The following is a 25,817-nucleotide window of genomic DNA, read 5'->3' as shown; positions in this document are numbered from 1 at the left end:
AAAGCAAAGCTGGCGGCATCACAATTCTGGACTTCCAGCTCTATTACAAAGCTGTCATCATCAAGACAGCATGGTACTGGCACAAAAACAGACACATAGATCAATGGAACAGAATAGAGAGCCCAGAAATGGACCCTCAACTCTATGGTCAACTCATCTTTGACAAAGCAGGAAAGAATGTCTAATGGAAAAAAGACAGTCTCTTCAACAAATGGTGTTGGGAAAATTGGATAGCCACGTGCAAAAGAATGAAACTGGACCATTTCCTTACAACACACACAAAAATAGACTCCAAATGGTTGAAAGACCTCAATGTGAGACAGGAGTCCATCAAAATCCTAAAGGAGAACACAGGCAGCAACCTCTTTGACCTCAGCCGAAGCAACTTCTTCCTAGAAACATCACCAAAGGCAAGGGAAGCAAGGGCAAAAATGAACTATTGGGACTTCATCGAGATAAAAAGCTTTTGCAAAGCAAAGGAAACAGTCAACAAAACCAAAAGACAACCGACAGAATGGGAGAAGATATTTGCAAATGACGTATCAGATAAAGGGCTACTATCCAAAATCTATAAAGATTTCATCAAACTCAACACCCAAAGAACAAAGAATCCAATCAAGAAATGGGCAGAAGACATGAACAGACATTTTTCCAAAGAAGACATCCAAATGGCCAACAGACACGTGAAAAAGCGCTCAATATCGCTCGGCATCAGGGAAATCCAAATCAAAACCTCAATGAGATACCACCTCACACCAGTCAGAATGGCTAAAATTAACAAGTCAGGAAACGACAGATGTTGGCGGGGATGCGGAGAAAGGGGAACCCTCCTACACTGCTGTTGGGAATGCAAGCTGGTGCAGCCACTCTGGAAAACTGTATGGAGGTTCCTCAAAAAGTTGAAAATAGAGCTACCATATGATCCAGCAACTGCACTACTGGGTATTTACCCCAAAGATACAAAAGTAGGGATCCGAAAGGGTATGTGCACCCCGATGTTTATAGCAGCAATGTCCACAATAGCCAAACTGTGGAAAGAGCCAAGATGTCCATCAACAGATGAATGGATAAAGAAGATGTGGTATATATATACAATGGAATATTATGCAGCCATCAAAAGGAATGAGATCTTGCCATTTGCAATGACGTGGATGGAACTGGAGGGCATTATGTTGAGCGAAATAAGTCAAACAGAGAAAGACATGTATCATATGACCTCACTGATATGAGGAATTCTTAATCGCAGGAAACAAACTGAGGGTTGCTGGAGTGGGGGTGGGGTGGGAGGGATGGGGTGACTGGGTGATAGACACTGGGGAGGATATGTGCTCTGGTAAGTGCTGTGAATTGTGCAAGACTGTTGAATCTCAGATCTGTACCTCTGAAACAAATAATGCAATATATGTTAAAAAAAAAAAAGAAGAAGAAGAAGAAGGTAGCAGGAGAGGAAGAATGAAGCGGGGGAAATCGGAGGGGTAGACAAACCATGAGAGACGATGGACTCTGAAAAACAAACTGAGAGTTCTAGAGGGGAGGGGGGTGGGAGGATGGGTTAGCCTGGTGGTGGGTATTGAGGAAGGCACATTCTGCATGGAGCACTGGGTGTTATGCACAAACAATGAATCATGGAACACTACATCTAAAACTAATGATGTAATGTATGGGGATTAACATAAGAATAAAAAATAAATAAATAAATAAATAATACTTTAAAATTTATGATGCATGGCATGCCTATGGAGAACCATGATGGAAATAAAGTAGAATGATGGGATTGAGCATGACTAGAGGAATGAAGAGAGAAGTATTAGCTACATTTTTTAAGAACTGCCTCTCTGGGTAGGTAATATTTGAGCTGAGATATTAGAGATGAAAAGTCACACATGCAAAAATGAGAGGTGTAACAACGCAAGTAGAGGGAAGAAACTAGTACACAGACCTGGGGCAGAAGTAAATGCGGCATGTTTGCAGAATAGTGCGGAGACTGAGGTGGCAGAGGGTACTGGGCAGGGAATGTGAGGGAGCATCTGGCCAGAGGTAGGCAGGAGACGACTTGCAGAGCCTGGTATGCCACATGATGAAGTTTGGATTTTATTTTAAAATAAGGGGAAGACATTATTGTATTTAAAGCAGGGAATCTTATGGCCTGATTTATATTTTTAAAAGATCTATTTGGTTATTGTGAAGGGAGTGAATTATTATAGGGTAAGGTAGGGTGAATTAGTAGGCTTTTGAAATAGGAGAGATATAAAATATATAAATGTATTCTGGAGGAAGTGTCTATCAGACTTAATGGTAGATTTAATGGTGGGAAATGCAGGGTGAGAGAATGAGCAATCCCAATGACTCCTAGGCCTTTAGCTTGAGTAAATTCACAGAAGTTCACATTTTGCTTTTACAAAAATGAGGAAGATTAGAAGACCAGGTTTTCTGGCAGAAAAAGAAAAAGAATTCTTTCTGGGCATAACATTTTGGAGAAATTTATTAGATACCGAAGTTCAGGGGAGAAGTCAATGGTAGAGAGATCACCATGGGGATTATCACCATATGGAGAGTATTTATAGCGTGAGGATGGAAGAGGCCACCTGGGGAAGTGTAGCAGTGAGAAGAAGAAGCTGTAGGGCTGAGCCAGGAAGGAGTGGAGGGAGGCTGAATCAATCAACCAGAAGTCTGGCAGAAAGGAACCTCCCCCTGAAGATGCTGAGCAGGACAGCTTGGGAGTCAGCAGGAAAACCAGGACCATACAAATAATGGGAGTCAGGATAGGAAAAGCAGGTGTGGTAGGTTGTATTGACTGAACCTGAGAGGTGAAGAAAACAAGAACAGTTAAGTGGGACTGGTGGTAGGCACTGAAAGAGCAAATGACTGACAAAACTAGCTTCAGGGCAGAGGAAAGAAAGGAAACTCCACTGGAGGGGAGAACAGAAAGAACAAGTAGAGGATGTTAGTGCCATCTGCACTGCTGCCAACCTTTTTGGTGAAATGAGCAGAGCAGCTTCTAAGGAAACAGCATAGGTGTGGTGGGGGCTTGTCTGGCCAAGAAAAAAAAAAAGTATTTTTAACTAACAGGAGTTACTGAAGGACATTTTCTATGCTGAAAGGAACCATCCTGTGAAAGTAGGAAAAAGACTTCTACCGTAAAATCAGAACTTAAAAATTCTCTTAACTAATCTGATTTAAAATCCTTCTGGTTCTTCGACCTATGAAATTGAACTCTATAAAAATGCAAATTAGTACAACATTAAGAATTTTTAAATTATCTGGAATTTAATATGCATTTATTTTATTTTGACTTTGTTAGAAAAACAGTAAAAATACATTTTAATATAGCTGTTTTTCCAAGGAAAAAACATATAATTAACAAATTCTGTATATAAATACAATCTAATTAATTATTTTAATATCTAAGTTTAAAGCAATTATCAAGGGAAAAAAGGATATTGGCCAAACTCATACATTATATAGTTGTATGTTACTGGCAAACTTGTATGTAAAAATAGACACTATTTCCTCAGTATTTTTCTTTAAAATAATTACATGGCTTATTCACTGTTTAGGGGTTTGCTTTTGAGTTAACCAGACCTGATACAAATTCTTTCTCTGTGACTCTCAAAATCTCTGAGCTTCATTTGTGTGTGTGTGTGTGTGTGTGTGTGTGTGTGCATGTGTGAGAGAGAGAGAGAGAGAGAAGTGGGAAAATAATAAATGCCCTATAGAAATACAAAGGTTAAATATAGCATGTATAAACCAGCTGAATTCTAGCATTTATAGATGCTTATTGTTATTACTGATACTTTTAGTATTATTATTATTATTATTATTATTATTATTTTGATTAAGAAATCTATACACCACAGAGGAAGAACTTAATTTCTGTTGATGGTAACTGACAAACAAAAATAGTTACTTATAAAACAAAAGCCTTTTCTTTATTCCTTAAAGAAGTCAATAAACATTTTATTACAGAACCATAAAGTACCAAACCCTTCTGTGTGTGTATGTGGGGTCTGGGAGTGAGTGATTTGGTTTTAAAATTAATAGAGAATACAAAATTATTTGAGAAACACTGAAAATTTATAACTGAATTTTATATTATGGCTAGTTAATGGTTGGTAGCATAGAATGACAGTATAGAGAAAGAAGTAGAATAAAATAGTGGGGAGGAAGCAAGCATGTGACAATGAAGAAACAGTGGTATAAGGAAGTAGCAACTGAGACAAACTGGAAATGAAGAAGACAGGCAAGAAAAGTCTCAGGTAAATGAGTTGTCCCAAAGTCATAGCTTATTCCTCCTTTGAGGTATGTTACTCTAGAAGATTAGTGATTATTCTTTCTACTAGTGATTGATTTTTTTTTTTTTTTTACTGCCTAACTTATAATGTTAGTCTTCTCTCCTAATGGGCTAACTAGTGAAAATTGTGACAGAGAAATTATTCCCTGGTGGTAGTAGTAGTAGTAGTTACCAGGGCAGCTGTCTTTCGAAAGGCTGGAAATGAAGCTGAAATCCAGATTTTGTCTTTTACTAAAAGTTAAATATTTCCCTCCTTATCTTCTCTTCATTTTCATTTAATAGAAGTTTTTCCCTTAACCTCAACTTAATTGTTGGATTGACCAGCATTTGTTATTTTCTCTGTAAAACACACTAGTTGTGCTCATTGCACCTTGATTGCTCAGAGCTCTCAGACCATGCCCCCGTAGACCAGCACAGGCTCCGCCCACCAGCTAAGGTCCATGATTACACAGAGTTCCAAGGAGTTTGTTACTAACCCTCCTTATAAGCCAGTTGGGCTTGCTATTGTAATGTAATTAAAGATTAATCAAGGTGATGAAATATGAGTGTGATAAGGAGAGCTGCTCTCAATGAAAATTAAATTAATGCTATGGAAAGGTGAGAGGATCTTCTTCCGGGTGTCTCAAGTTCTTGTTCCAGATTAAGGAAATCACAAAATTGAAACTGTAAGCAATACATTATTTGTATAGCTTATGCAAGAAATACGGTGTAGAATTCCAATCAATAGTCACTTAATCAAAGAAAAAGCCATGGCCTTACATCAAAAGACTGGCATGGGAATGTAAATGCATTGTTTTAAGTCCAAGTAGAATAGTTAAGGTATGAATGTGTCATTTTTATGGCTTCCTTTACTAACAGACCCTTTCAATTCATTAACTTACTGGTTTTGATCAGGGCAGATAAGATCATATCTGCTGTACTTGTAAGATACCACAGACAATAAATATTCTTGCTACATGGAAATAATCAAACACATAGGATTTAGAAAATAAATAACACATCCAGTCATTGGGAGCAGAGAAAAGTTTGCAAAAGAAAAAAAAAAATACTCACCACAGGTCACTGTATGTAAGTTATTAGAGTTGGTTAACATTTTATTCTGAGACATTTGTCCTCATTAAATACAATAAGAGCAATTACATTATGTTTGCCACATATTTTTTACAAATCTAAAATTTCTTGAAGATTGATGACATAAACTTGAGAATATATGAACAAATGTAAAAAAATAATATTACTTACCTAAACCATAATTAAAATGATATATCCATGATCATATATAAAAGCTACTCCTAAAATTTTAATATACCACAGAACTATATGATAGAATATATATATACAGATTATCCACATTAATATTTTTCTTGAAAACTGAATATGAGTAAAAATTTTATAAAACTCAAAATAAGTTTCCCATATATATGTAAATATGCAGATTCATAAAATAATGCATTTTAATAAATACCAAGTAATAAGATTTGTCTTTAAACTGATGTGATTATGGTTCACAAAACTATAGTCTTCAAAAACAAAATAAATGATTTGTTAATGAGGACAAAACATTAATTGGTAAAACTGTAAGTAAAATAATCAAATGAAATGCATAGTTGCTGAGATCCCATCTTTAAAAGAAATCCTACAAACCTCTCTAGAAACGATGATCTGTGCTTCAAGCCTACACACACAACCTCTACAATAAATACACACAATAGTGCCCTTAGTCTGCACTGCCACCAAGTGCCTAAACCAATTAGTTTTAAGATTCTTGCAGCAGCTATAAGCAGATTCTTTTGCTGTTATGAGTAGCAATTTGGAAACAGGCTAAGAGCAAACCACTTTGACCATGAATGACTATAAGAGCAACACAATTTAGACATGACAATAAAATCCCAAAGGCATTAATAAAACATCAAGAATCCTACCAGCTCACTGGAAGCTCATGAAGTCTAAAAATGTTATTCAGCTTGTAGTCAAATTTTGCTGGACCAATATTTTCTTTACATAAATACAGGTTTGGATTTGGTTGCATATCTGTGGGAAATTCTGAATCCTAGAGGAAAAAGAAAAAGCAAGAGCTATGTGTAAAATAGCCATATCACTGTACACTACACATTGATACCATCTTATTTAATATTAAATTACAACATAAATATTACTATTATATTCCCTCAGGAGTTACCTTAAGTCCTTCATTTCCTATTCTAGTTTTGAGAAAGCATGCAAAAAAGATAAAATGTTAAATAAGGCACATATCTTTTTGCATAAGTCTAAACCGCATGCAACATGGAAAAATTATTTAAAAACATCCCCTATTAAATTACAATGAAGTACAATATGGTATTGTCTTATATTATTGGTCAATTGTCCTTTTTCAATAAGTTTCCATCCCCAACAGTAATGTCAGCAAAATCTGTGATTATTCTTATACCCCTTTTGTCTTCTATAAATGGTGAACCAAAAACACTGTCACTGGGAAACAGAATAATAACATAAATTATTGGATTAATTATAGTTTTCTTCTTAAACCTGAAAACACAGGGCTAATTTAAAGGCACTTACTAAAGGTAAAATATTTGTCATAATTATTTTAAATCTCACATACAGTAGGATCCACATCTGCCAAGCAATTGTAACTGGAGATCAAAGATCATTTTTAGTCCATGAGAAAGTAACAGTGGAAGGAAAATATGCTATAAACAGGCACTTAATTAACACTTAATAATGGATGGATTAATTGCTCAACTCTACAAAAGAAGGAAGTAATCAATCAACTTATTCTTAATGCTTTGGAATTGCCTTTAGAGAGGGAGGTATATCATTTGTTTGTGTACTCATTCATTCAAAAATATTTATAAGTGCTACTTTATCCCAAACATTATTCTAGGCATGGGGAATCCACCAATGAACAAAGCAGATAAAAAGTCTTGCCCCTGTGGAGGTTATATTAGAGTCAGAAAATGATAAAACCAATTTTTATGAATGAAGTATTTTTCTGATTAACAAAGTAACACATATTCACATAGAAATATCATGCATTCCATATACTACAAAGAAAAAAATTTAAAAAATCTTATTTTCACCACAGAGATATTAATAATTAATATTAGCACTTTGATGTAATAATATGTCCCTCAAAAAATTGAGACCATATTCTATTATCCACCCTCCATTTTTCGTTTAACATTGTACCGCTGTATTTTCACTCTATTTAGTCTATTTTGAAAGAATAAATGCCATATTTTATTTAACATTCAGTTATCTTTGTTTTCCTTATGATTATCAATGCTATGAACAGACTTTTCTGTCTATAAATCTGCCCTTCACTGATTATATTCTTAAAGCACAATTCTAAAAGTATAAATAATTTAAATAAAATACTTAACAAAAAACATGATTCCTCTTCACAGATTGCTCTTCAGAAATGTTATAGGAATTTATATACTGCCTGTCATATAATACTGTGTGCAATTCACCACAACTTTGTTAATGCTATCCATACATACAGACACACACTTACATTTAAAATAATACATTCAGGGATGGGCTAAATGGGTAATGGGTATTAAGGAGGGCACGTGTTATAATAAGCACTGGGTGCTGTATGTAAGTGATGAATCACTAAATTCTGCTCCTGAAACCAATATTATACTATATGTTAACTAACTAGAATTTAAATAAAAACTTGAAACAAAAAAAAATAACTGAAATAAAATAATACATTCAGTAAACTATTTCTTTGACTAATACTTAACATTGAGTGTCTACTTCATGACAGGCACTGGTTTTAGCTCTTATGTCTTTGAACAAAATAGACAAAATGCCCTTCCTTGTGGAGATTGCATTCTAGTATGAGGACACCATGGACGATAAAAATGATAAACATGTAAATTATATTATATCTATAAGGTAAAAAGTCTTAGGGAAAATTGTTGCTAATTCATATAAAAACTACAATATTGACATTTCTTAAATTGATTGATTAGGTTTAGTTTTTGTGTTTCTTTTTTTCTTTTTTTACTTCATCTTTTCTGAAATGTATGTTTATGCCTTTTATCCATTTTACTATCATTGTGATGAAAATTCACTTTAATAATGTTTCTTGGGTTGGAAATGGAGGGAGGGTAAACTATTATGCCAGAAAATGTAGCAAGGTGAATCCGAATCCAGTCTTATATAATTTTTTGACTACATGGAAAAATCTAGAACCATAAACTTATTATCCACAGCAATTTTTACAAGCACTATTAAACCAATCATTATATAAAACTAAAACAATGAGACATTTAATAAAATCTAATCAACCAAGCTTAATAAAACCAAATCAGCTACAGCCTCTTTGGTATAGCTGAAAATACAGGAAAACATAATAATACCTGAACAACTATTTAAAGGAAGATTTTTAAGAGCAGTGAAGGCCTAGAAACAGCAATCCTATCTAAACATAAATGCACTTGCAGAGGCAAAATGTAAGACCCTTTGCATCGCCCAGTATGTATACTGAAATGTTCCAGGAAACAAAAGCAAATAAATGCACAGGCAGGATCAGTGAGGCAAATGCAGGATACATAAATAAGGACTGTGCATAGAGAACAGAGGGAGTAAAATAAATTTTAAAACTATTCGTTCAAGCTACATACCATTATCATTTCTCTGTATTGACAAGGTACAACTGGAGGGCAAAGCTAAACTCTCAATAATACGCTTTGATAGGTCAGTAGTTCTTTACTCTGCCTACCCGTTGAAATCATCAGGCAGCTTTTTAGAAAATACCAGTATCACTGGATCCCACCCCAGACCAATTAAGTAATAATTTCCCAGGGCAAGGCTCTGATGTTGGTATTTATTTTAAAGTTCCCCATGTGAAATAAAAGTCAGGACTGAAAAAAAAAAAAATCCTGGCTTTCCCTAGGGATTGAGTTCCACCACATACTAGCATGTGAATTTAGACAAGCTATTTAACAAACTTTTTAGGATGCATTTTTCTATCTGTAAAATACAACCAAAATCACACCTGATTAATAGGCTGCTATGGGGATTAAGTGAGATAATCTCTGTAAAGCAGTAATCACATTCTTGGCACCTAATAAATCTTTAATAATCATTAGCTATTTCTGCAGATATTTTTATTATTGCTGCAATTAGTGGCACATGTTAATTTCAGCCAATTAATAAATTCATTATGAATTATATTATTCTCTATTTATTTATTATAAAATATTTTATCCAACTCAACTTTCAGGTTTAATATTCTCCTGGGATATTGATTAAGGCAGATTTTAGTATGATCCCACCTGTCAGAATCCCGGTCCCATATCTAGTTAACTATTGAGTATCTCTGTTTGTTCCAGGATCGATAATAAAAGGAAATCTTGCTTCACTAGCCAGCCAGTAGGAATCAAATATAGTCTCCCTGCCTATATATTCAAAGGATGAAAAACCGGATGGGTAACTCTCTTGCTATTTCAGTGATGTATCAGTTAGGCATTCCCTGCATCTATCCTGATTAGGAAGCCAAACTATCTACTGGGCCTCCCTCCACAGGAGCCTCTTAGGTATCTAGGTGTCTTTCAGGCCCTGTATCTATGCCATTCTACTCATGTCTGCTTCTCTATCTTGTTCTTTGCTTTCCATTGATCTAACATTCAAGGGAATTACCCAGACCAGTTTTGAACCTGAAGTTCAAGATTACTGACTCAACATTTGAATGTTTATTCTGTATCAGGTACTATGTTAGTTACCAGACCAAAAACAAAAGTGGAATACACTCCTTCCATTGAAGGACTCAGAGTCTCACAAAGGAGCAGCATAAATGAAAAATTACATCATTGAGAAAAGCTAGAGTATAAATATGCAGAAGATATTAAGGTGAAAAAATAAGCAATAAATCTATTGGAATGAAGTAGATATGCAGTTAAGATCACTAAATGCAGATATTGTCATTATATTGATGGATTCCATGGACTGATACAACCCTAGTGCACCAGTATGGCTTTGCTGATACTTAAAATACTGAAAGATATTCATACTACTTGCAAACAATTGAAACTGAGCATATCCTCCATGTTCCTCTCCCTCCACCACCCCTAGCCCCTTCTTCGGGTACTAACCCTTGCCCCCAACTTATTCACCATCATGCCCTAATTAAAGTAATTGCTAGCACACCTGAGCCTCCAGGACCTTTCTCCCATTTCACATCCAGCATCCATTCTGATTGGTCAGTGCCCATGGTATAATTGTTGTTAAATATTTTGATTATCACTCTAAATTTATATGTATTTATAGAGAATTAGCTCTTTGATAGATTATTAACTTAAAAAGAAATGTACACAATAGCATATAAATAAAATCATCCCATTTTTAAAAAATAAAAAGGATCTACATAGATAAGCACTAATGTATGTATAAAACATCTTGAGAGAGAGAGAGAAACCTAACAGTGGTCACGAATGGATGTGGTAAATGGATATCAGAACAAAGGGAAGAGAATCATTTACTTTTAATATTATATCTTTCTTTACTGTTTGAATATTTTACCATAAGCATGTATTGCTTTTTTCTTAAATTTTCAAATAAAGTAATATATATAAGGAAACTAGACCTACATGTATGAAACACTCTTTAATTTGTACCTAATACTTTCCTTTTTTTAAAGATTTTATTTATTATTTGAGAGAGAGAGAGAGAAAAGGAGCAGCAGAGGCGGAGGAAGAGGGACATGCATACTCCCCACCGAGTGAGGAGCCCAAGCAGGGCTTGATCCCAGAACACTGAGATCATGACCTGAGCTGAAATCAAGAGCCTGATGCTCAACCGACTGGGACACCCAAGTGTTTGGGTGTCCCTGTACCAAGTATTTTCAAACCATCACTTACCTGGATATGATACCTAGATTCAAATGACTATTTAAATAAACCAATTTTGGTAGGTGTAGCAGAGACTACTGAAAGCTCCTCTGCATTTCCCTGCCTCCCTTGCAATTAAACTGAGGTAAAGTGACTGAGTTTTGAAACAGGATATGAGCAAGAATGATGTAAGCCACCTCCAGTCCTAGCCTTTAAACATCCTGACATAGTTCACCATTTTTCTTCTCCTGCCACAATGACTTTGGAGGGCCATGTAGATGACAGACGGTGTAGATGACAGATGGCTGTCCACATCCCTGTGTCACTGAATGGAGGAAAGCCACACAGTCACACCATCCACAAGTTAAGAACGAACCTTTGCTGTGAAAGGGCTTTGGATTTGCATCTTATCTCTTGCAGCAGCTAATGCTGTTTACATTGACCAATATGGTTGGGAAATGATTATGATTAATCATCAGCCATTTACATTATCTAAAGGTAGCAAGATGGTGGAGAAGTAGGCGACCTAAATTTCCTCTGGTCCCAGGAATTCAGCCAGCTAGGAATCAAACCAGTCTGAACACCTAAGAACTCAACAGGAGATCGAAGAAAAGAATAGCAGCAACTCTCTGAACAGAAAAGCGACCACTTTCTGGAAGGTGGGACGTGTGGAGAAGGGAATCCGAGGCGATATTCCGGAAGATAGACGGCGAGGGAGGGGGTCTCTGTCAGCCACTACCGGCAAGTGATAGAGCCGTTCACACCAAATTGGAACTTTTAGAAGTCAGCTCGGCTGAGGGACGTTGCCCCAGTGGCTAAGCAGCGGAGGCGGGGGGAACCCTCGCTGGAACAGTGTGGTCTCAGGACCCTCGGGGTCACAGAAAGACCGGGGGTGCCTGAGTGCGGCAGAGCTCCCAGGGATCGGAGCAGGGAAGCCGGCTGCAGAGATGGAGCCCAGGCGTGGGCCCTCAGCTCGGGGTTGTCACAAACCCTGATCCATGGCACAGTCAGGCCACTGCTCCTCCAGCAGGGACCCAACAAGTGGCAGATCCGGGGAGACTCACCTTCCTTCCCTAGGAGGAGTGGCACGGGAGTGCACCACAGGGATCTGCTGGGTTTGGAGACTCCACACGGGGTTGGGTGCCAGAGATAGAAACTCGGTCACAGGCCGGGTGAGCACGGAGTGCGGCTGGAGACCGGGGAGATGGGAGTGACTGACGGCTTTTCTCTGGGAGCTCAATGAGGAGCGGGGCCCCGAGTTCTCGGCTCCTCTGGGACGGAGACTGGGAGGCCACCATTTTCACTCTCCTCCTCCAGAGCTGTATGGAAAGCTTGCAGGGAACAAAAGCTCCCGAGAGCAAACCCGAGCAGATTACTTAGCCCAACTGGCAAGGGTGGGGCAATTCCGCCTCCAGCAAAGACATTTGGGAACTATGGCAACAGGCCCGGCCCCCAGAAGATCAGCGAGAACAACCAGCCAAGACCAAGTTTACCGATCAATGAGAATGGCAGAATGCCAGCACTACGGGAATACAACATATAGAATTTATGGCTTTTTTCCCCCTGATTCTTTAGTCTTTCAAAGTTAATTTTTTTAATTTCCTTTTTTTTTCTAATTTTTCTTTTTCCCTTTTTCAACCAACATCTTATCAATCCCTTTTTTTAAAAATCTTTTTTATTTTTCATTTTTAGAGTCATATTCTATCCCTTCATAGTAGTTAACCTTATTTTTGGTATATATATAAGTTGTTCTCTCTTTAAAATTTTGGGATACAGTTTCTTCTAACAGAACAAAATATACCCTAAATCTCTAGTGTATGGCTTTGTTCTAGTCTCATGCTTGATCACATTCTCCCCTTTTTTTTTGAAATTTCTCTTCTTTCTTTTTTCAGCCAACTTATCAATTCCTTTTATAAAATTTTTTATAATTTTCATCTTCACAGTCATATTCCATCCCTTCATCATATTTACCCTTATTTTTGTACATATATAAGCTTTTCTTTCTTTAAAATATTGGGAGGCAGTTTCTTCTAACAGATGAAAACATGCCCAAAATCTACCATGTGGTAGATCTATTCACCAGCCTGATCATATTTGATCATATTCTTTTTTTAAAAAAATCTTTTTATTTTCCTTTTCTTTTTCTATTTTCTTTCTTTCCCTTTCTTTTCCCCCAGTTTCAGGTCTCTTCTGATTTGTTTACTGTATACTGTTCTGGGGTCATTGTTACCCTGTTAGCATTTTGTTCTCTCATTCATCTGTTCTCCTCTGGACAAAAATGACAAGATGGAAAAAAATCACCTCAAAAAAAAAGAACAAGAGGCAGTACTGACTGCCAGGGACCTAATCAATATGGACATTAGTAAGATGTCAGAATTAGAGTTCAGAATGATGATTATAAAGATACTAGCTGGTCTAAAAAAGCATAGAAGATATTAGAGAAACCCTTTCTGGAGAAATAAAAGAACTAAAATCTAACCAAGTCAGCATCAAAAAGGCTATTAATGAGATGCAATAAAAAATGGAGGCTCTAACTGCTAGAATAAATGAGGCAGAAGAGAGAATCAGTGATATAGAAGACCAAATGATGGAAAGTAAAGAAGCTGAGAAAAACAGAGATAAGCAACTACTGGATCACGAGGGCAGAATTCGAGAGATAAGTGATACCATAAGATGAAACAATATTAGAATAATTGGGATCCCAGAAGAAGAAAGAGAGAGAGGGGCAGAAGGTATATTGGAGCAAATTATAGCAGAGAACTTCCCTAATTTGGGGAAGGAAACAGGCATCAAAATCCAGGAAGCACAGAGAACCCCCCTCAAAATCAATGAAAATAGGTCAACACCCTGACATCTAATAGTAAAACTTACGAGTCTCAGAGACAAAGAGAAAATCCTGACAGCGGCTCGGGAGAAGAGATATGTAATCTACAATGGTAGAAACATTAGACTGGCAACAGACCGATCCACAGAGAGCTGGCAGGCCAGAAAGGACTGGCATGATATATTCAGAGCACTAAATGAGAAAAATATGCAGCCAAGAATACTATATCCAGCTAGGCTGTCATTGAAAATAGAAGGAGAGAGAAAAAGCTTCCAGGACAAACAAAAACTAAAGGAATTTGCAAACACGAAACCAGCCCTACAAGAAATATTAAAAGGGGTCCTCTAAGCAAAGAGAGAGCCTTAAAGTAAAATAGACCAGAAAGGAACACAGACAATATACAGTAATAGTCACCTTACAGGCAATACAATGGCACTAAATTCCTATCTTTCAATAGTTACCCTGTATGTAAATGGGCTAAATGCCCCAATCAAAAGACACAGGATATCAGATTGGATAAAAAAAACATGACCCATCGATATGCTATCTGCAAGAGACTCATTTTAGACCCAAAGACACCTCCAGATTGGAAGTGAGGGGGTGGAAAACCATTTACCATGCTAATGGACACCAAAAAAAGCTGGGGTGGCAATCCTTATATCAGACAAATTACATTTTAAACCAAAGACTATACTAAGAGATGAGGAAGGACATCGTATCATACTTAAAGGGTCTATCCAACAAGAAGATCTAACAACTGTAAATATCTATGCCCCTAACATGGGCGCAGCCAATTATATAAGCCAATTAATAACAAAAGCAAAGAAACACATCAATAACAATACAATAATAGTAAGGGACTTTAACACCCCCCTCCCCTCACTGAAATGGACAGATCAACTAAGCAAAAGATCAACAAGGAAATAAAGACTTTAAATGACACACTGGGCCAAATGGACTTCACAGATATATTCAGAACATTCCATCCCAAGGCAACAGAATACACATTCTTCTCTAGTGCCCATGGAACATTCTCCAGAATAGATCACATCCTAGGTCACAAATCAGGTCTCCACTGCTACCAAAGGATTGGGATCATTCCCTGTATATTTTCAGACCACAATGCTTTGAAACTAGAACTCAATCACAAGAGGAAAGTCGGAAAGAACTCAAATACATAGAGGTTAAAGAGCATCCTACTGAAGAATGAATGGGTCAACCAGGAAATTAAAGAAGAATTACAAAAATTCATGGAAACAAATGAAAATGAAAACACAACTGTCCAAAATCTTTGGGATGCAGCAAAGGCAGTCCTAAAAGGAAAGTATATAGCAATACAAGCCTCTCTCAAGAAACAAGAAAGGTCTCAAATACACAACCTAACCTTACACCTAAAGGAGCTGGAGAAAGAACAGCAAATAAAGCCTAAACCCAGCAGGAGAAGAGAAATAATAAAGATCAGAGCAGAAATCAATGAAATAGAAACCAAAAGAACAGTAGGACACATCAACGAAACTAGGAGCTGGTTCTTTGAAAGAATTAACAAGATTGATAAACCCCTGGCCAGACTTACCAAAAGAAAAGAGAAAGGACCCAAATAAACAAAATCATGAATGAAAGAGGAGAGAGCACAACCAACACCAAAGAAATACAAACAGTTATAAGAACATATTATGAGCAACTTTATGCCAGCAAATTAGATAATCTGGAAGAAATGGAGGCATTCTTAAAGATGTATAAACTACCAAAACAGAAAACCTGAACAGACCTATAACCACTAAGGAAATTGAAGCAGTCATCAAAAATCTCCCAAAAAACAAAAGCCCAGGGCCAGATGGCTTCCCAGGGGAATTCTACCAAACATTTCAAGAAGAATTAATTCTTCTGAAACTGTTCCAAAAAACATAAATGGAAGGAAAACTTCCAAACTCATTTTATGAGGTCACCATTACCTTGATCCCCAAACCAGACAAAGACCCCATCAAAAAGGAGAATTACAGACCAATATCCCTGATGAACATGGATGCAAAAATTCTCACCAAAATACTAGCCAATAGGATCCAACAGTACATTAAAAGGATTATTCACCACAACCAAGTGGGATTTATTACTGGGCTGCAAGTTTGGTTCAACATCCACAAATCAATCAACGTGATACAATACATTAATAAAAGAAAGAACAAGAATCATATGATCCTCTCAATAGATGCAGAAAAAGCATTTGACAAAGTAGAGCATCCTTTCTTGATCAAAACTCTTCAGAGTATAGGCATAGAGGGTACATACCTCAATATCATAAAAGCCATCTATGAAAAACCAACAGCGAATATCATTCTCAATGGGAAAAAACAGAGAGCTTTCCCCCTAAGGTCAGGAACACGGCAGGGATGTCCACTATCACCACTGCTATTCAACATAGTACTAGAAGTCCTAGCCACAGCAATCAGACAACAAAAAGAAATAAAAGGCATCCAAATCGGCAAAGAAGTCAAACTCTCACTCTTTGCAGATGATATGATACTTTATGTGGAAAACCCAAAAGTCTCCACCCAAAACTGCTAGAACTCATATAGGAATTCAGTAAAGTGGCAGGGTATAAAATTATTGCACAGAAATCAGTGGCATTGCTATACACCAACAACAAGACAGAAGAAAGAGAAATTAAGGAGTCGATCCCATTTACAATTGCACCCAAAACCATAAGATACCTAGGAATAAATCTAACCAAAGAGGCAAAGAATCTGTACTCAGAAAACTATGAAATACTCATGAAAGAAATTGAGGACGACACAAAGAAATGGAAAAACGTTCCATGCTCATGGATTGGAAGAACAAATATTGTGATGATGTCAATGCTACCTAGAGCAATCTACACATTTAATGCAATCCCTATCAAAATACCAACCACTTTTTTCAAAGGAATGGAACAAACAATCCCAAAATTTGTATGGAACCAGAAAAGACCCCGAATAGCCAGAGGAATGTTGAAAAAGAAAAGCAAAGCTGGTGGCATCACAATTCCGGACTTCAAGCTCTATTACAAAGCTGTAATCATCAAGACAGTATGGTACTGGCACAAAAACAGACACAATGATGAATGGAACAGAATAGAGAGCCCAAAAGTGGACCCTCAACTCTGTGGTCAACTAATCTTTGACAAAACAGGAAAGAACGTCCAATGGAAAAAAGACAGTCTCTTCAACAAATGGTGTTGGGGAAATTGGACAGCCACATGCAGAGGAATGAAATGGAACCATTTCCTTACACCACACACAAAAATAGACTCCAAATGGTTGAAAGACCTAAATGTGAGACAGGAGTCCATCAAAATCCTAAAGGAGAACACAGGCAGCAATCTCTTTGACCTCAGCTGCAGCAACTTCTTCCTAGAAACATTGCCAAAGGCAAGGGAAGCAAGGACAAAAATGAACTATTGGAACTTCATCGAGATAAAAAGCTTTTGCACAGCAAAGGAAATAGTCAACAAAACCAAAAGACAACCGACAGAATGGGAGAAGATATTTGCAAATGACATATCAGAGAAAGGGCTAGTATCCAAAATCTATAAAGAACTCATCAAACTCAACACCCAAAGAACAAATAATCCAATCGAGAAATGGGCAGACATTTCTGCAAAGAATACATCCAAATGGCCAAAAGACACATGAAAAAATGCTCAACATCACTCAGCATCAGGGAAATCCAAATCAAAACCTCAATGAGATACCACCTCACACCAGTCAGAATGGCTAAAATTAACAAGTCAGGAAACGACAGATGTTGGCGGGGATGCGGAGAAAGGGGAACCCTCCTACACTGTTGGTGGGAATGCAAGCTGGTGCAGCCACTCTGGAAAACAGTATGGAGGTTCCTCAAAAACTTGAAAATAGAGCTACCCTACGACACAGCAATTGCACTACTGGGTATTTACCCCAAAGATACAAATGTAGTGATCTGAACGGGTATGTGCACCCCGATGTTTATAGCAGCAATGTCCACAATAGCCAACGTATGGAAAGAGCCAAGATGTCCATCAACAGATGAATGGATAAAGAAGATGTGGTATATATACACAATGGAATATTATGCAGCCATCAAAAGGAATGAAATCTTGCCATTTGCAATGACATGGATGGAACTGGAGGGTATTATGCTGAGCGAAGTAAGTCAATCAGAGAAAGACATGTATCATATGATCTCACTGATATGAGGAATTCTTAATCTCAGGAAACAAACTGAGGGTTGCTGGAGTGGTGGGGGGTGGGAGGGATGGGGTGGCTGGGTGAATGACATTGGGGATGGTATGTGCTATGGTGAGTGCTGTGAATTGTGTAAGACTGCTGAATCATAGACCTGTACCTTTGTAACAAATAATACATTATATGTTAAAAAAAAAAGAAGATAGTAGGAAGGGAAAAATGAAGGCGGGAAAATCAGAGGGGGAGACGAACCATGAGAGACTATGGACTCTGAGAAATAAACTGAGGGTTCTAGAGGGGACGGTGGTGGAGGGATGGGTTAGCCTGGTGATGGGTATTAAAGAGGGCACTTACTGAATGGAGCACTGGGTGTTATACTCAAACAATGAATCATGGAATACTACATCAAAACTAATGATGTAATGTATGGTGATTAACATAACATAATAAAAAAATAAAGGTAAAAGATGAATATTTTAAGATAGACACTGCATTAAATAAACAGCAGATTAAAACAGATTTTATTGTATTTTTTTTTTCTCTTCTTGTTTTAAATCCCCATGTGGAGAGGCATTTACTGGAAATGGAGAAGTTTTGTTCAGGCTTCTGTGCCCTCATTATTTCATTTATCACTCACGTAGTCCATGCCTGGTGACAAACTTCACACTTCATCATCTAGTAATGACTGACAGCTGACATTATCAACAAGACTACATTGAGCTAATTGACATTCACAGTCTAAGTATGAAAATGGAAATGAGTCAGGGAAAACCCTCCTTACTCAGAGATTTGTTCAATTTCTTGACCTTTATATTTGTTTGTATTATGTGCTCTTAGATTGTAGGGAGAAGGCTAATACTTGCAAAATGCTGTTTTCACATGTACTTAAGCATTTTTTATCTAATATCCTAAGTTTCTAATTATCCTTTAACGTTTCTTTTTCTTTTTTTAAAAATAATTCTTTTTTTAAATTCATTTGACAGAGAGAGAGAGCACAAGTGGGGTGGGGGGGCAGCAGAGGGAGAAGGAGAAGCAGACTCCCCCCTGAGCAGGGAGCCCAGTGCAAGGCTCGATCCCAGGACCCCAGGATCACGACCTGAGCCGAAGACAGATGCCTAACCAGCTGAGCCACCCAGGCACCCCTGAAGTTTCTAGTCTACATGACTATATCAAGCAAAGTAGTTTTAATGTATGTTAAAGCTATCACTCAGGCCTTCTTTACTTTGATCTATATCAAATTAGAACAGTGTAAAAATCATGACATCTTTTCTTCTTAATAACATGGTAATCATTAGGAACACTACCACTGAGTAATACACCTTTGCCTACTTTTTAGTTTTTCTGTCTTCTAACTATAATAATTATGCTAATTCCTGCCCTTTTCTTAATCCCCTTTTTCTGATGTTTCTAATCTGCATATAGGCCCCAAAATACCACAACTAAATCTATTAAGAACACTATTAAGAACATTATCTTAACTATGCCAATAAAGCTCTGTATTAGGACCTTCTACCCAGTAGTGTAATAGTTTTCAATGCAGGTCATTGTCTCTGGTGAGATCGCCTGTTGTTGACTTCCTTTGAGTGTAAGTCTACATTTTTGATGACCAAGTCTCCAGAAAAGACTCAATATGAATTATGCAATAGAAGTTGTTGTGAAAACTAGTTTAACTATTTAAGAAGAAAATATAGAACACTGCATCTTATCCTGCTTCCAAATTAATTCCAGATGAACTAGATTTCAGTGTTAAAAAAAAAAGAAATCATAAAATCCACAGAAAGGACATACAACTAAATATTTATATGATTTGGGAATGTGGAAGCCCTTTCTAAGCATAACATTAAGGAAAAAATTGTGAAGTAGAACACAGTTATATTTGATTAAATAGTTTTTTTAAACTTCTAAAACAAAAGAAAAAACCGCAAGAAAAATGTTGGTGTGTAAAAGCAATATAATTACATATAAAGAGATTTTAAAATCAATCATAAAAACTAAACTCTTTTGAAGAGAAATGTACAGAAATTATGGATATACAATTCACCCAAAAAGTCATCAGTAAACATCTGAGAAGATTCAGTCTCACTAATAATTAAATACTAATTAAAATAACAAATGAGTTGTTATTCATTTGCAAATTGGCAAACTATATTTTTTAAATAAGATTATTGCATTGGTGCAGTTACTCTCATACACTGCAAGTAGTAATATAAATTGATATAAACTTTCAAGAAATTTAGCCACATATATCAAATATAATTAAAAAATGACCAAATACCTTTTATCAGTAAGTCTCTTTCTAAAAATATATTCTAAGAAAATATTCAAACCAATGTGCTAAGATAAATACATGAAGATACCTATGAATCATTATTTATTATTATGAAGCACTTAGAACACCTAACTTGTAATAAAAATGAACTACAGAATGCCATGCATCCAGGTGATAGGATACTATGTAGTTATTAATAACTGTATTCACAAAGAGTATTTATAAACATAGAAAAGTATCTGTAATTTAGAGAGTATATGCATGATATATCAATACAAATAAAGTGGGACTAGAAGAAAGTGTGTCAGAATATTAACAGTAACTAAGTCTTTATGCTTTTTATTTTATTTTGTATTCATTTCTGCATTTTCAAACGCCACTGGGTTCTTAACCTTCTATTTCTCTGGAAGCCATCCTGGTAACTCCCATAGTCCCCAAGAGGCTAAAAAATGATGCTAATCAAAATCCAAGCAGGATTCAATGAGGTCATGGGGTCATTCATAATATCTAGTTATTGCTTGTGTGTAGCTATTAAAATATAGCTTTTTATTTTCCCAACAGTTTTAAAACAGGTCAGTTTACTATTGTAAGAAAATAGTTATAACATCTTTTTAAAAATTTTTGACACAAAAAAATAAGCAGTTAATTGGAAGATGACAAAAATTAATGAATTGGACATTTACCAGTAAAGAACATAATCTATTTAGGTTTGTAAAGTAAGGCAATTCTCCACTAACAGTTTTATTTTAAAATGAATAAAGAATTTCTAAGCCCTTATTAATTCCCCTCACTTAGCCTCATGTAAACTAAAATTGATAGACGTGGAAATTTCAATGACTTTTAGATTATATCCCTTTCACTATAATTTTCATTTACAATAAGCAATTGTGTAATCTCTGTGAAGCAGAGACCAAGAATAAGTCTTATAAAGGTTAAATTTGCCTGAAGATATATCTGACCAGCTAGAAATTGCTGAATTGGATGACTTGTCTAGTTTCATTCACTGCCTAATATATTCTCTAGTTGGCGGGCTTCCAAAATGAAGAATAAGCATGCATTTTTGTAATTGAAATTGCAACACTTAGCTTAGCTATCTTATCCTGACTTTAATGTTGTTAAATTAATCATTATAATTTAATAAAAAAATATTGTCATCTAATTTTTCATTTTGATAAAGCTTGTTATGTAATAATGCAAATACCTAAAAAGCATCAATAATATATTACATGTAAAATATTCCTAGACAATAAATTATAAATTTTAACACTATATAATCACATAAAAGTGTTGCAAACTCAAAAACATTCAAAGGGAGGGTGAAGGAAATGGAGAGACAGGTAGCACAAAGCACATGAAGGTTAAGAAAGGTGCATCATAATGATGATACCAGTGACCATTTCTGACAGTGCCAGACACTGAAGCAGTGCTAGATGATGCTTTATGCAAATGTCAATAAGTGGAGCAACTTCTGAAAATGGTGGCTCTGTTTTCAATGGATGACTAAATCATACTTTCACCTATTGGACTGATGGCATTACTCTGGATAAACGTTAAGAGTTTTCCGATTCATTTTGTGGATAGAAAGTATGGATAATTATTGACATCTCCCTCACTAGTTTTATCTGCTTCCATTCCTCAAAGGCAATGCAAAATTTGTTGTAGCAAGCTAAAGTTATTTGCGTTAGCAGCTAAGGAGGCGTGTCTAATACTTCTGACTCAACTGATAGGCATCGGTTTGTTTTACATGTCCAGATACAAATGCAAGCCTGTGCCTAAAATGATATTATGTTAGCTGTCTTTTTCACTGTCCCTGGATTTCTACAAGGATAATCTGCTTGTGCTTTGGTGACTTAAACATTACGAGGCTCCACAGTAAAATAACTAACTTCCACTCTAAGTTACTCAAGGTACTTACAATTAACATGATCTTCTATAATATTTACCTTCTTTTTGTTAATATATGTTTCAGTGATCCTTCTTATCATTGAATTTTAAATAAGGTTGCAGTTGTGATTATGTAGAGCATGATCAGACATTCAAAAGCCAGGCATCAAGAAGATAATCCAAATGAATTAATTAGGTGTACTCATTTGGTTTTCTTTAATCTTTATAAGACTCTTGATACATAACCCCACCTAACAAGTTATCTCCCCCACATACAATCTGGGTTTTATTTTGTATCCACCCTCTAAGAAAGGCCTAGAATGGGATGCCAATCAATTTCTAGGAATTGTGCTGAGGCTGTTTTATGGCTATGGGTGTCAATTATAAATGGCTGAATATAATCTGTCCAGCTGAAATTAATTCCACATACTAGCTGTACAGTTGGATGTATTGTTTGATGCAAAATTCTGCCTTTGACTGTAGGAATTCCATATGCCATCCCCAAAGTCTATCAATTCTTTAGAAGTGGCATTGGATAGCATGGGGTAGGATAACAAGTCGATCTATTAAAATCTGCACCACAGAATGCCTTTGCCTCTTATTCATTTGTTATAGATCTCACTATCAACACTTTAAGCAACAAACAGAATCTAAAGTTTTGAATATTTTTTCAACATTTACCAAAGCCTCATTTATGACAGATGATCCAATGTCAGCCATCAGTTTCTCTGGCCTCTCCAGGCACTGTCACTGAATTTGGTTTAGTCAGAAGGCTACATATGTAGACCTGCCCTTTAAACACTGAGTTCCTCCAAAGTTCATACTGCCCTTCTCTTTTCTCATTCCACATCTAATGCTGAAGCATTTTTGTCCAGTCCTGAGGTTTACCATAACGTGTTTGCTAGCTTCAACTAACTCTACCTAGATGTTCCACAGATGCCTCACTGTCTAGTGCTAAACATTTTTTCTTCTTTCACTTAAATCAGTTTTACTTTTGAATTCATGATCATGATTAATGGCAATATTTTTCACTTGCAAGCCTGAAATTTGGCATCATTCTAACATTTGTTGAACCACATTTTAAAAAATTCACTCCTTCTTCGGTATTTTCTTGTTCCTTTCATAGTATAAGTCTCCATCACTGTCCATAAGAGACTGCTGCAGCCTCTCACATGTCTCTCAGCTTAAGGAAACCCCCACACAAAATGGCATTACTAAAAGGCATATAAAATCATATATCATTCCTCTATGTATTACCATCAAATGACTCCCTACTGTCCACAGGGTAAAGTTTCAACTCCTTTGATACAAGGTCATCCATGGGGATAACCCCAGCCTGCCTCCCTAACTTCACCTTCCACTGCTTCCCTAAATATACAGCCACGTCACCTTACATGTTTCTTTGTGCTGTATCTGTTATCAATGTAGAAATGTACTTATTAGACAATATTGCTATTGTGTCATTGCACAGTCCTTCCATTTAACTATGTGGTTATTAGAAGACAAGTATGGCACATGATTCACTTTTGTCTCTCTCACATAGAATCTTACACATAACAGGCACTCTATAAATGTCTATTTAGTGAACAAGTGGCCTTCTCAAAAGTCGATGTATTGTTCATATCTCATTCATTGAACAGAGCCAATATATTTCTTGAAGGTAGAAATAATATTAAAATAACTTTATATTGTTATGCATGGACTTACCTAGGAATTTTATTTCCCTAATTCAGTCACCAGGTGGTAAATCCTGTATGAGACTAGCTGCAGACATCATTCATTTTTGCACCTGGCATGATAATGAGTGTTAAAGATTTAGTGACTCCAAAATAGGCATCTGCTGATTTACAGTGACCAACAGTAACACCATGTTAATATGATTTTTAAAGCCATTATACATTTATATTTTAGTGATACCTTTCAGAGATTCTGATGTAACTTCTGTCTTTTGACTTCTAGCTATACAAACATATGCCAAATTTACTATGCATTCAGAACAAAGTCAAAGATTAGGTAGCAATAATTCAAGATAATTTGTGTTTTAATGATATCAAACATTTGTCTTCTGGTCAAAATGAGCTTAATCACTTTGCCAAAGGTTATTTCATTCCTGTTTGAGTATCCCTGCAACATGTGCAGGCACACACAGGGTGTGAGGCACACTTATCTACAGCCAGATGATTTTCAGCATAGTGAGACAACTAGGAAGGAACAGGGTTCCTCACTGTCTAGTGAGGATCTATCCTGACATGATAACTAGGCTTGTTTTAGGGATACAGACTTATTAATTTCAAGCTCAAGGGAATTACAGTCTTGTAGCTAGAAAATGGTATTTGAATAAGTTGGTATGGTCAACTAATCTTTGACAAAGCAGGAAAGAATGTCCAACAGATAAAAGACAGTCTCTTCAACAAATGGTGTTGGGAAAATTGGACAACCACAGGCAGAAGAATGAAACTGAACCATTTCCTTACAACACACACAAAAATAGACTCAAAATGGATGAAAGACCTAAATGTGAGACAGGAATCCATCAAAATCCTTGAGGAGAGCATAGGCAGCAACCTCTTCGAGCTCAGTGGCGGCAACTTCTTCCTAGAAACATCACCAAAGGCAAGGGAAGCAAGGGCAAAAAGGAACTATTGGGACTTCATCAAGATAAAAAGCTTTTGCACAATAAAGGAAACAGTTAACAAAATCAAAAGACAACCGACAGAATGGGAGAAGATATTTATAAATGACATATCAGATAAAGGGCTAGTATCCAAAATCTATAAAGAACTTATCAAGCTCAACACCCAAAGAACAAATAATCCAATCAAGAAATGGGCAGAAGACATGAACAGACATTTTTGCAAAGAAGACATCAAATGGCCAACAGACACATGAAAAAGTGCTCAACATCACTCAGCATCAGGGAAATCCAAATCAAAACCTCAATGAGATACCACCTCACACCAGTCAGAATGGCTAAAATTAACAAGTCAGGAAACGACAGATGTTGGCGAGGATGCAGAGAAAGGGGAACCCTCCTACACTATTGGTGGGAATGCAAACTGGTAGAGCCACTCTGGAAAACAGTATGGAGATTCCCCAAAAAGTTGAAAATAGAGCTACCCTATGACCCAGCAATTACACTACTGGGTATTTATCCCAAAGATACAAATGTAGTGATCCAAAGAGGCATGTGCACCCCAATGTTTATAGCAGCAATGTCCACAATAGCCAAACTATGGAAAGAGCCTAGATGTCCATCAACAGATGAATGGATAAAGAAGATGTGATAAACACACACACACACACACACACACACACACACACAACGGAATATTATGCAGCCATCAAAAAAATGAAATCTTGCCATTTGCAATGACGTGGACAGAACTAGAGGGTATTATGCTAAGTGAAATAAGTCAATCAGAGAAAGCCAATTATCATATGATCTCGCTGATATGAGAAATTTGAGAAATAAGACAGAGGATCATAGGGGAAGGGAGGGAAAAATGAA

The 25,817-nt window shown here is 36.5% G+C and overlaps 1 protein-coding gene across 1 annotated transcript in view; it reads right to left on the bottom strand.

Moving 5' to 3' along the window:
• The window catches only part of SPAG16 (sperm associated antigen 16), a 969,696-nt gene that overhangs the window by 809,558 nt on the left and 134,321 nt on the right, over positions 1 to 25,817 (bottom strand). The window contains exon 10 of the mRNA XM_021702750.1: positions 6,214 to 6,341. Coding sequence (XP_021558425.1) covers positions 6,214 to 6,341 — 128 coding nt within the window. The remainder of the gene's footprint in view (positions 1 to 6,213; positions 6,342 to 25,817) is intronic.

The sequence above is a fragment of the Neomonachus schauinslandi genome, chromosome 3 (genome assembly GCF_002201575.2).
Source record: "Neomonachus schauinslandi chromosome 3, ASM220157v2, whole genome shotgun sequence".
Classification (NCBI taxonomy): Eukaryota; Metazoa; Chordata; class Mammalia; order Carnivora; family Phocidae; genus Neomonachus; species Neomonachus schauinslandi.
Note: the sequence above shows the minus strand (reverse complement) of the source record. Positions and strands in the feature narration are given on the sequence as shown.